This window comes from Nycticebus coucang, chromosome 2 (assembly GCF_027406575.1).
Source record: "Nycticebus coucang isolate mNycCou1 chromosome 2, mNycCou1.pri, whole genome shotgun sequence".
Lineage (NCBI taxonomy): Eukaryota > Metazoa > Chordata > Mammalia > Primates > Lorisidae > Nycticebus > Nycticebus coucang.
This window is the reverse complement of record NC_069781.1, coordinates 130,512,965-130,525,651: the sequence shown is the minus strand read 5'-3', so window position 1 is coordinate 130,525,651 and position 12,687 is coordinate 130,512,965. Positions and strand designations below refer to the sequence as shown.

At 45.1% G+C, this 12,687-nt stretch overlaps 1 protein-coding gene across 2 annotated transcripts in view; it reads left to right on the top strand.

Annotated features, from left to right (window-relative positions):
• The window catches only part of ADAMTS17 (ADAM metallopeptidase with thrombospondin type 1 motif 17), a 327,885-nt gene that overhangs the window by 252,959 nt on the left and 62,239 nt on the right, over positions 1–12,687 (top strand). For both annotated transcript variants that reach the window (XM_053581837.1, XM_053581836.1), the window contains 3 exons: positions 1,855–2,012; positions 5,416–5,575; positions 8,009–8,144. In XM_053581837.1, coding sequence (XP_053437812.1) covers positions 1,855–2,012; positions 5,416–5,575; positions 8,009–8,144 — 454 coding nt within the window. The remainder of the gene's footprint in view (positions 1–1,854; positions 2,013–5,415; positions 5,576–8,008; positions 8,145–12,687) is intronic.

The following is a 12,687-nucleotide window of genomic DNA, read 5'->3' as shown; positions in this document are numbered from 1 at the left end:
ACTTACTACAAAGTTCCTGTAATTGGGGAACCCATTTCTGTTGGAGTTCCCATAAAGCGGGGAGCCCCAAGCATGCAGCTCCTCAGTGTTTGGCAGCAATGAGCTCTCAAGGTCTTAGAGACAGGAGCAGGGGCCACTGACTGCCCAGTGTCTATCCCCACCACTGCTTATGGTCTAACCAGTCCTTGAACCTCTGAGACCAGACGCAGCCTTGGGCTGATGAATTCAGCATTAACCAGGATCCCTTTGGGGTTTCAAGTCTTCTTGGTTGAAAATCAGTATTAAATACAGGCATTTTGTTTCTGGCCCCAGTAAGCACAATGGTGAATGTGGTAGGATCTGATTTTGTTTATTATAAACTTCTAAAAGTATAAACTATTTTTGTTGATTATAAAGCCCAGAGCAGTTTGGGGTGTCTGGGGCTTCAGCTGTGCATATAGGGTGTGGGCCTGAGTCCAAGGGAGCCCTGGGAGTGCCATTTTTAGAAATGACTCACAGGCTCCTATCATCTGCGGCCTTCATTTACTACCTTGTCCTAAATGCCGGAGTAGATTCTAGTTAGTTAGAGGCTTTTTCTAAATAATGAGAACAACAAGAACAGGCTTTCCCTGTGGAGTGCTTTCCTGTGAGATAACACAGACTTTACACCAAAGTGAGAAGGCGCAGCAGTCACTGGCAGGCACTCCAGATCACACGGAGTGCATGGCTTGTGTGGAAAACCAAAGTTTGGCTTCTGGCCAATCAGCAACACGTTATACCCAGCAAAGCTGGGAGCAAGCGCCTTGTGAACCCCAAGCCCACAGGGCCCATGTGTGACAGTGCCCTCCCCCCAACCTGCCACTGGGACCACTACATCTATGGGTGGCTGCAGTTTCTACACATAAATATTTAATAGAATATCTTGAAGGAACACCCACTTTACTGATGTGGGGGTATCAAATTCTTTTTTCTTTTTTTTTCTCTTTTTTTAGGGACAGACTCTCACTTGATCACCCTTGGTAGAGTGGTGTGGCATCACAGCTAACAGCAACCTCCAACTCCTGGGCTTAGGCCATTCTCCTGCCTCAGCTTCCCAAGTAGCTGGGACTACAGGTGCCCGTGACAATGCCCGGCTATTTTGTGTCGTTGTTGTTGTAGTTGTCATTGTTGTTTGGCAGGCCCAGGCTGGGTGTGAAACTGCCAGCTCCTGTGTATGTGGCTGGCACCCTAGCCGCTGAGCTATAGGCGCCGAGCCCTTTTTTTTTAAATGACAGGATAGGGTTTATTGGCAAGGAAAGATAAATAGATTAAAAAAGAAGGGGAAGAGAACTTCTAGCAGTAAAAGTGGGGGATCCAAGTGGGAAGCCCCATAGTATGAAATCCTTAAGACATGTCAGAGTTAGGCTGCCCTCCTTCCAAAGCCCCAGGTAGATAATAGTAAAGTGACCTGGTAAGTTGTGCTAAAGCAACAAAACTTGTGTTGTAACCTTAGACACATTAAAATACAATTAATTCATCATGCAGAACACTTATCTTCTGGGTAAGTTTGGTGAAATGTGATCTGGCTTTGGTGGTCTTCATCCTCTGTCCTACCCCAGCCCCCCACCTCCCCAGGTCTCTTTGTAAGTTGGTTTTGAGATACGCTGTCCAGGCTGGGAAGCCCGGAGCTGTCCATCCATCATGACAGCTTTCCCTGGGCAGGGGTGGGGTGTGGGGTGTTCTATTCTCATGCAGGAAGTTCCCCTTCTCCTGCTTCAGGCCGCCCTCCTCCCCCGTGGAAGGGGGGACCTCTGACCCACTCAAGACATCCAGATTCCCTGTAAAGACAGGCCAGATCACCTGCCCTGATTCTGCTGTGTTCAATTCTCCTTCTAGCTCTCAAAGACTCCAGCAAGGGATCCATCAACAGTGACTGGAAGATAGAGCTTCCTGGAGAGTTCCAGATTGCAGGTACCACCGTCCGCTATGTGAGAAGGGGCCTGTGGGAGAAGATTTCTGCCAAGGGACCAACCAAACTCCCCCTGCATTTGATGGTAACTTATTGGGCTTTGGAACTTATCTTTGGGAGGTCCGGGCTGGGGGTGGCTCCAAGAGGTCTGCTTCGTGCTTCTGACCTGCGGGACCAGAGTTTGCATCAAACTCACAGGGGCTTGTGAGGCCACCTGCTGCTCAGCCTTGACCCCTTTCTCTATCTTTTCTTATCCAATCTTTCCTCTGTGTGCTTCAGAGCTCTCAAAGCTTCCCCCGGCTCTGCAGGGGCAAGGCTCCTGTCTTTTCCAAAAGGAGCTACCTCCAAGAAGGAAATGCTTAGCCACATGAGGGGTGGCAGCCAGGGAGCCATGGCCTCATTGAACAGACAGCCCAGCTCAGAGTTTTTATATTAGGTGGTAGGATGCAAAGATGTGCCCACCGTTTGTATATCCACACTGGAAGCTACCTGTGGAAATGAGCTATTGACTCTGCTCTCTCAGATTTCTCAGATTCAGATTACAAGTGTTTGAGAGCCAGGAGGAAGAATCCGATTCTGGGGGGCGTATTTAGTCCCTGGGTGGTCTCAGGAAACCCATGCCATTGGGCCAGGCCAGGGCACCATTTTCTTGTCTGTTGTCTCAGGGAGGCCTCGGTGTGAGATACTCAAAAGTCATACATCCTTTGGAACATACTCATCTCCAGGGAAAGGAGTGTCACTGCTTCCTTCTCTGGGTACAGGAGTTCTTATGGCTAGCTTCTGATAGCTCATATTTATTGATGATTATTGATTTCATGTTTACTTTCAAAGAATAGGCTGCCTGGCAGCTTATGCACCTGTAATCAAAGCATGCTTTGTCCTCACTGCCTGTCAGAGTCTCTCTACTTAGAAGTTCTTTTTCCTCCATTAATTTGTGATCTCTGGCAACCTGCAGCTGTTCAAGGTCAGGTGACACTCAAAAGATTTCCTGGCCACTGCCCAGGGCCTCTCCTGAGGAAACCAGCTCTGCATGTGAGCACCATCGCCCAGGGTGGGTGTTGCACTGTAATGGCACTAACCTTGTTATACTTTCTGGTGAGACAAAAATGAGACATTTCCATGTATGGCATAAATTTTGGGGAATCTGCATAGGCAGAACTCTGCCCACTAAATCCACTGCAAATGTTTTCCTGCAAGTAGGTTTCCAGGACCCAAGAACTCGTACCAAAGTTATCTGTCTGGGATAAGATTATTTCCTGGTCAAAGTTAGAACAAATCCTCCTATTCTGAGTTAAAGGCAATTATTCAGAGGTTCTACGAGAGGAGACAAAAGATAGATGAAACCTCTACAGAAACATCACCTGTTACATGTGAATTTGCTTTCCTAGCACACGCACACATGGTCCTTCATGACTAAAGGCTTTCATAAACTGAGCAAGTCATTACCCATTAAAGCAACCACACTGCCTGGTTCATTCAGACCATAAAAACAAAACTCAGAGAAAGCAACCACTGCCATGGTTGAAGCTTCAGCCTTTGTTTAATATAAATCATTTTTCTCTCTTGAAATATCATTGTCACTTCAAGTTTTTAAACCTAGAAGTGAGAAATGCTCCTTTGCCTCAAGAGAGAAAGCCGTTGTCCCCAAATTGGGGTGCTCACATTGCTCGCAGAGTCAAGAGCACTGAAGAGTCACAGGAACCTGCATTTGAAACCAATCACACGCCAGTACACGCAAATTATACATGGCTACAAAATTGCATGAAATTGGTTTCATATGGATTCTCAATTCACCAGTCTCATTCCCATGCTGAGATAATAAAGATCTCTTTTAAAGACTAGTTTTGGTTTTTTCCAAACTAGAGGCATTTTTTTCAAATGCATCACTACGAGTCTGTTTGGTGCAGAAGTGGACGTTTATGCCGTTACTGCTGCTCTTAGCATCCCATCCCCATTCCACAGTACCTTGGACCCCTTGACCTGGACTGCCCCGGGTCAGGTCAGGTGGGCTGTGCACATTCTGCCCTTAGCACCTGCAGGCCTGGGCTGGAAGTGAACTTGCTAGTGACTTAGATCCAGGAGCATTCACGGCTTCCAAATGTAGCCCAAAGACACGTTATCTGCAGACAGGCCACTTTAAGTTCCTACAAGAGGGAATGTTTTGCACCATTATGTCTAGAGAAGTGTTTTTCAACCTTTTTTTTTTTTTTTTTTTCATCTTATGGCACACTTGAACCTATGGTTACACTTCCACAGCACACTTAAATTATGTTGATCAAAAAAAGTAAAAATAAGAATATACTTACTGGGCGGTGCCTGTGGCTCAGTGAGTAGGGTGCCGGCCCCATATACCGAGGGTGGGAGATTCAAACCTGGCCCCAGCCAAACTGCAACAACTAAAAAAACATAGCCAGGCGTTGTGGCAGGTGCCTGTAGTCCCAGCTACTTGGGAGGCTGAGGCAAGAGAATGCCCAAGAGCCAGAGGTTGCTATGAGCTGTGACTCCACGGCGTTCTACCGAGGGCAACAAAGTAAGACTCTGTCTCTAAAAACAAACAAAAAAAGAATATACTTACTGTGCTTTGAACTTCTTTCGAAAATTATTTAATTAGCGATCTTTAAAAAAACTGCAGCACACCTAAGCCCCTCTCGTGGCACACCAGTGTGCTGCAGCATACCAGTTGGAACTCACTGGTCTAAATAAATAAATCTGCCAGAGCATCTGCTGGCTTTATAGAACTTGCCATGTGCACTCCCTGCATGCTCAATAGGATTTCAGACCCTGGGGTCTTCAAGCTACATGATGCCCCCCACACACACACAAAATATGATGGGGCACTCACCTCCTACCCGAGCCAGGGCTCTGCCAATAATGGCACAGCCATCATCTCAGCTCCCATGGCCGTGGGAAGGCTATTGCATCCTTGGACTCCCAAACAGGTGCCCAAAAGCTTCTCCATAGTCGGCTGTATCTGTGTGTTAGCCTGCCTCTTTCCCGACTCTCTGGACCCACTGGCACGGAGCAGTGATTGGCCATAAGGGAGTGAAGGGTGATGTTCATTTTCAAAGATGAAGAGTGACCCTCCTTGATCAGGTTCCTTCCTAGGTAAAAGCAGTGTATGTGTGTCTGTCTTGTCTACAAGCGTGGCTTTGTGGGTGAGGATCAGGAATGTGGACTTTTCCTGCATGGAGCAGCTCTCCATGAAAAGTACATATAGATCCCATAAAGGGGCTTATCCCAGATTCCTCCTCTTTTGAGAACAGAAGAAACTGATTGATGGTTTGCATTTGCCCACTCCCAAGTTGTATATCTGAGGAATCCAACCTAAGACTAAAGAACATCCTGAGATGAACTGGTTCTGAGCCCTGGAAAAGACCTGAGTATCTCTCACGGACAGACAGCCACAGTGTGGCTAAGTTTGCACATCCTACAACCCTGTGGGGTTTTGTTCCTTCTTAAGATGGTCTTTTCTTTTGCCACTGATTCAGGTATTGTTGTTTCATGACCAAAATTATGGAATTCACTACGAATACACCGTTCCTGTAAACTATACTGCTGAAAATCAGAGTGAGCCTGAAAAGCCACAGGACTCTTTGTTTATCTGGACCCACAGCGGCTGGGAGGGGTGCAGCGTGCAGTGCGGAGGAGGTGAGCAGGGGGGCCACAGCTCACTGGGCGTGGGCTTCTCATCGGGTGTGAGGTTTGCTAGAGGAAGGAAAAGTGAACTGCACGCAGATTGTGGGAAATAGGTGATATGTATTTCCACAGGAATTTAACCACATCCGACCCTCAATCTCTCTGAAGAGTGCTAAGACAGAGCCTTCCCAGATCCCACCTAGAGTTGTGCCCATGCTGCTGTGTCTCCTGTGGTCCAGGGCCTCCAACTCTGACCCATGGGTGAAGGTTTGGCCACCTCATGGGAATGAGAGGTGGACCCTGGAAATGAACAGAATAGACCTTCAGCTGTTGCCACTTGGTGGAAAGACACCAGAAGATGTCACTGCCTCTTCCCAAATGCCTTTCCCTCTTAGCTCCAGTAACCCCACTGCAGGTCACAGTGGAGAGAAAAAGTCCTATGAGTGGGGAAAGAATTCTGAGCATGAGTCCTGAGCCACAACAACCTGCCTTCCCTCACCAAATGACTTCCCTGCTCTGCACCTGAACTTTCTCACCTCTAATCCAAGCTGGTCATCCCTCATGCCCACAGAAGGAGCTGTAGGATGAGCCAAAGAAACTGTCATACTGCAAGAGTCAGTAGGGACAAAAGGCACCACATTTACTGCAGTGTCATTCAGGAGGAGCAGGGGAAGCCGTTCTGAACTCTCAGTCAGCAGCTCCTTACTGCAAGGTTGTCTATCATCCTGACAGGGCACACGGCAGGCTCATGGGAAATGGCACACAGGCTGGGTAGATTTTGGTAAGCACAGAGTTGGGACAGAAGGGTAACCTGCTCTGGAGTGCAGGGGAACCTGAGCACAGCCTCAGCCACCCACAATCCTGAGCTGCTATTGACTGCTCAGATGATGTTTGCCAGATAGCAAATGTGTAAAAGATTGTTTGCCATTGAAGCATTCACCCCATTTTCATGGCAGAGTGATTGAGCCCAGCAAGGGCCTGCTGTGAACACCTTCCCTTCCTGTACGTCTCGGCCAGCTCACTCTATGTTCTCGGCTTCTTCCCAAGGCAGCCCTGTGGCAGCGGGAAGAACCTCCAGGTGCCACCATCAGCCTACCATCCTCCACCCTGCCCCTCTTCCTGAGGGGCCCCCTTTCCCTCAGCCCTATAGCGGCTCCTGTGTACTGATGGCCTCCCAACCTCCAAATGGACCCAGAACCTCTGTCTGTAACCAGAATTTTCTTTTGTAGCAACTTGTTGCAAATGAAGCAGAGCCCAGAAGAAATAGGGAGCAGACTCTCCTTGGTGAGCAGAGGGGCACATGTTCTGCCATTGCTGCTGGCTCAATGGCTGTCCCTTTATGAGGCTGATGACTTCCAGCTCCCTGATGCAGTCATCAGACCTGCCACTGATGCTGAAAGCAGGCCGCTGCTTTGTACTCACCCAAGGCTGCAGTGTGGGGCAGTAGGAACTGTCCCTGTGAGTCAGTCCTACATGACTAATTCCTCATTGGGACAGCTGGGACAGACCAGCTGGAGTCCAGATATTAGTAGTTGCACTTGACTCCCTATTCATCTTTTATTGTCACTCCTCCCAAATAACAACAACATCGCTAATGTGAAGTGTTTGCCACCTGCCAGTTCTGCTTTAAGCATTACATGTATTAGTGGACTTTAAACATCACTGAAGCAGCCTAAGGTGAGGGAGGTTAAGCAAACCAGCTGCCTTGAGGAAACTGAGGCACAGAAGCATGTGGCCAACTATTCATACTGTGATCACTGTAATGCTATTAGTGATAGAGCCACGACTCCAAGCCAGACAGCCTAGTTCCAGAGGCCACCCTCTTAACTCCCAATCATTCAGCCTCCCTGACAAAAGCATGGCCACACAGTGTTTGGGGTACACCTACAAAAGGGCTGTCTCCATCTGGGGTAAGAGTGCGCAGAGCTTCCCAAGGGCAGGTGATGCTTAGGCATAGGTACCAGTCTGCTGACTGAACAAGTTCAGATTGGCTCTGGAGTGCCTGTCTGCAGGAGACAGGTCTATGTGTCCTTGTCCCTACACCTCCCCAGCAAGCAGGAATTCTGTAACAGGTGGCCAGGCTGTCTGGCAAGGGCTGAGGTGCCAATATTTAATTGACACAGATCCCCATAGATTTTAAATATCAAATGAGTAGAGATCAGCAGTCTTTGGTGGTCTGGCCTCAGAGAATTCCAAGTTGTCTAAGATCACAGCAGATCTGAGGTGTTGCTGCTTGTTCTGGCATTTTTCTCCTGCCCCACACTGCCCCTGCCATTTCTTACACGCCCTTATCCCTAAGATTACAGTCTCTTTCTCTGACAACTGACCAACAGCAACACGTACACCCTTCTTCGTAAGCATGGGTATGTGGCCATTCCAGGTGTATGTGGCCATTCCAGGAGTGTGTGGCCACAGCCTCTCAACGCCCTGTGGTTTGGCTTTCAGGAGAACGCAGAACCATCGTATCGTGCACACGGATTGTTAACAAGACCACAACTCTGGTGAACGACAGTGACTGCCCTCAAGCAAGCCGCCCAGAGCCCCAGGTCCGAAGGTGCAACTCACATCCCTGCCAGTCACGGTAAGAAGCCGTCTTCTGTAGCTTGCATCCAACCGGTCTGGGGCAGCAACACTGTGAATGGCGAATGGGGACATTCAATGCCGTGGTACCCCCTATGCCATATTCTGTTATGCTGCCAAATGATTTCTTCTTGCTCCAGGTACTGAACGTCTAGCTACAAAGCCAGAACTCTGATGGAAATATAGTCTTAGCTGGAAGGCATCCTAGAGGAAGCAATTAATAACATCTCACAAAGAAAAAGTAGGCATTACCATCCACTTTTAACCCAACCCATTGGTGCCCCCAAATTACTTTGTCTTGGAAGAAAAGGAAATAAATGTTACAGTGTGCGTGCCCAGGAGTTAATGTGCATACAGGTTAATATTTGTGGTTGACCTCTTTCCATGGCTGGAAGTAAGACCCATGAGTGCAGACCTTGGGATTTGTTATTTGGAATCCATCAGAACTTGTGTCTCAGCCCCAGCTTTCACGGCCATGCCACTCATGTGCTCTGGAGTGAACTTGCCTGGGTGTCAGCTGAGATGCCGTGTGTGAAGCTGTGAAATGTGCTCATTAGTGAAGCCTCCTTTTTGCTGGTTGTTTCAGTGGTACATTGTGTCGTGTCACCCCCTTGGCCTCTCCTTCTGCTCTGAATTGAGGTGAATGGCTTTTGTTTCGTGGTTCTATGAACTGTGTTAAGGCACATCTGCCTTGTCTAACTAGGACAAGCAGTTGCTATTTCAATTTTACATGTTTCTTAACTCAATTTGCTTCACTTCCCTGGTGCAGAAACTCCACAGAGCATTTGACTGCCGTACCAGCCCCGTTTGGTTTGTCAAACTTTTAAAATATATTTGAGAGGCAGAGAGAGCCAGGAGAGAAGGCAAGACCATGAGACTTGTTCCAGTGAGTTCATGTGCTCCCTGGCAAATTAAGATTGAAATTTTTCTCTAGTGCTGATGGCCTTAAGGATGTGGTCAGCGCAGAAAGCCTTGGACATCTTGGGCAGGGAGGACTTGCCTCTGTAAAGACTCAAGGATCCAACAGGCCACAGTCTCTTCTGAAACCAAAGATGGCCTGGCCCTGACAGAGAGATTTAAAAATAGAATAAGTGACACCAGAGGAGGAGAGGTCAGTGTGGGCTCAAGGGTATGAGTGAGCAGAAGAAGGCTTAGGGTCCCATTCAAGAATCATATTTTAAAATCAGTTACTTTTTCTAACTATTTTAGCATCCAAATTTTTAAAATATTTTCGCTATTTATTCATTCATGTGAGTGAATGAAAGGATCTCACTCTATCACCCAGTCTTGAGTACAGTAGCATCCTCATAGCTCACAGCAACCTCAGACTCCTGGGTTCAGGCGATCCTCCTGCCTCAGGCTTCTGAGTAGCTGGGACTACAGTTGCACTACCATGCCCAGCCAATTTTATTTTATTTCATTTCATTTCATTTCATTATTTCATTTCATTTCATTTCATTTTATTGTGGAGCTGGGCTCTCACTATTGCCCAGTCTGGTCTTGAACTCCTGGCCTCAAGCAGTCTTTCGGCCTCAGCCTCTCAAAGTGCTAGAATTATAGGTATGAGCCAATGAACCCTGCCTTTACTGTTTTATTTTTGTCATACACTGTGACTACTAAAAAGTATAAAGTTAAAGCTAATAACAAGGAAGGATGTTCCGAGATTCTACATATTAAAACCAAACTCAAGTTCAAGTTCTATTTGCATATCTTAATCTTAATCATCATACCATTTAAAAAGTACCATGTTAACATAAAAAGAAAGAAATATCATTATTATTAACATCAAAAATCAAACCGTAGGAAATTTCAGTATTAATAAGTGACATTATCCAAGAAGACCTGGATAACATTTAACTGAACTGTATTCTTCTTTATTAAGCTTTTTATTTAAGTTTTTCTTTTCTGAAAAACCATTTTTTCTATTTTAAAACAGAAAAGTTCTTTATTATACATGAGGCAGGAGACAGAATAATGACTTATTTTTAAATAAGCCCTATAAATTAATACATGCTGTTAATAGATGCATCATTTTTGAAGGTGCTTTTTAATTTAATTTTTGACATTATTGTTTATTTAACACTATATATAATTTATTTCAACATGTCACCAATATAGAAAATTATTAGGATAGTTTACATCGTTTTTTTTTCTCCTAAATATCTTTATTTATTGTTTTTCTATTTCAGATTAAGGTACAATGTACAGATGAGGGTACAAATGATTAGGTTACATTCTTTGCATTTCTAAGGTAAAGTTCAAGTTGTAGTTAGCCCTTCATCCAGGGGGTGTGTTGTCTACCCTTACACTGTGCACATTAGGTAAGAGCACACCAATCCCCCTTTCTCCTCCTTTTTTCCCCTCTTCTGCCTCCCCTCTCCTTCCTCCTCCATCACTTAAATATACAGGGTGGACATGAAGTTCATATGCAAATTAAAATAGTGTAACATAGTAAATTGCACACAAACTTTATGGACACCCTGTACTTGTGTTTTCCTTTCATGTGGGTGTGTAGTTGCTTATACATTGGTTTCATATTAGTATTGAGTACGTTGGATACTTGCTTTTCCATTCTTACAATACTTTACTAAGGACAATGTGCTTCAACTCCATCCAGGTACATACAAAAGACATAAAGTCACCGTCTTTTCTTATGGCTGAGTAGTACTCCATGGTATACATGCTCCACCATTTGTTAATCCATTCATGGGTTGATGAGCACTTAGGTTGCTTCCACATCTTGGCAATTGTGAATTGTGCTTCAGTAAACATTCTAGTGCAAATATCTTTGTGAAAAAATGATTGTTTTTCTTCTAGGTAGGTACTTATTTAATTTTTTTAATTGTCAAATAATTGTACACATTCATGGAGTACATGTAATGTTTCAAAACATGTAATGAATAGTGATCAGATCAAGGTAATTAGTATATATCTATCATCTCAAACATTCATCATTTCTTTATGTTGAGAACATTCAATATCCTTCTTGTAGCTATTTGAAACAGTTATCCTACAGTGGTATGGAACACTAGAACTTATGTATCTATCTATAGCTTTGTGTCCTTTAACGAATCTCCCACTACCCCTTCCTTTCAAATCTTTTTAAAACTTTTGCACAGAAACCAAATCAAATTAAATGAAATATATGAGGCAAGAGCTGCTGTGATTGAATTGAGACACACACATGTGGGAAGACCAGTCCGCTCTGCCTTCCCCTCCCTCCTCTTACTGAAGCTATGTGGGACTCTGAGGAACAAAGTTTAAAAACTGCCAGTCATGGGTTCTGCTCTGTAGTAGTGTGGCTTATATTAGACCAACCCTCCTGTAGATAAAAATTATGAACTCTGGAGAAAATATAAAAAGCAACTATTTAAAAGCTAGAAAGCATGGGCGGCGCCTATGGCTCAAAGGAGTAGGGCGCCAGCCCCATATGCTGGAGGTGGTGGGTTCAAACCCAGCCCCAGCCAAAAACTGAAAAAAAAAAAAAAAAAAAAAGCTAGAAAGCATCAGAGAAAAGCAGACAAATTGAAAAATAGGCTAGTGGTACTGAAAATGAATTTCCCATGTTGACAGCTTTTCAGCTGAATGGAGGCCCTAGTACCCGGGGGATTGGCTAAAACTCCAGTAAATACCTCCCGCCTCTTGGTGGAGCCACCAGAGCCATCAGAGAAGAATGTTCAGGGCAACCCTAGCAGCTGGAAATTGATGAAGAAAAATCCCACAAAGCAGAGAGCCATAGAGGAAGACTTCCAAATTCTGCATATGGAGAGGATGCCAAAAAAATGTTTGCCCATTTTAAGAAAGTTAAAAAACTGTATTAAAATTGTAATACTTAAGTCACATTTGACCTCTGCAATTAAAAGAGGTGCTCAAACATGACTTGTATTCATATTTTATTATTGGTATATATTGAACATTATAATTGTAATGCAATTTTTTTCTTTCTTAAAATGTGTATATGTATTTTTTGGCACTCTCTGTATCTTTGGTCCAAATCTCTAAGATAAGAAGGGCAGTTTCCATATAGCACACCTAAGGCTAGCAGCAAAATAGAATAGAATAGAATACAAAACAAAGATGACTTGGCACTGGCTTTAGTGTAACAGAGAAATTTTATTTAAGAACAAAGAGAAAGACTTGGTGCCTGTGGCTCAAGTGGCTAAGGCGACAGCCACATACACCTGAGCTGGCAGGTTCGAATCCAACCCCGGCCCGCCAAACAACAATGACAGCTGCAACCAAAAAATAGCCGGACATTGTGACGGGTGCTTGTAGTCCCAGCTACTTGGGAGGCAGAGACAGGAGAATCGCTTGAGCCCAGGAGTTGGAGGTTGCTGTGAGCTGTGATGCCACAGCACTTTACCTAGGGCGACAGCTTGAGGCTCTGTCTCAAAAAAAAAAAAAGAACAAAGGGAAAGCTTTGAGCACTTCTAAAGAGAGCTGAAAGTGGGCTCCTCTCATGAATGAGTAGTGAGCCTCCTGTAGAGGTATAAATAGCCTCTTTTTCTCTGTTTGTGCCCATGGGCATTATTCCCTTTTCTTTT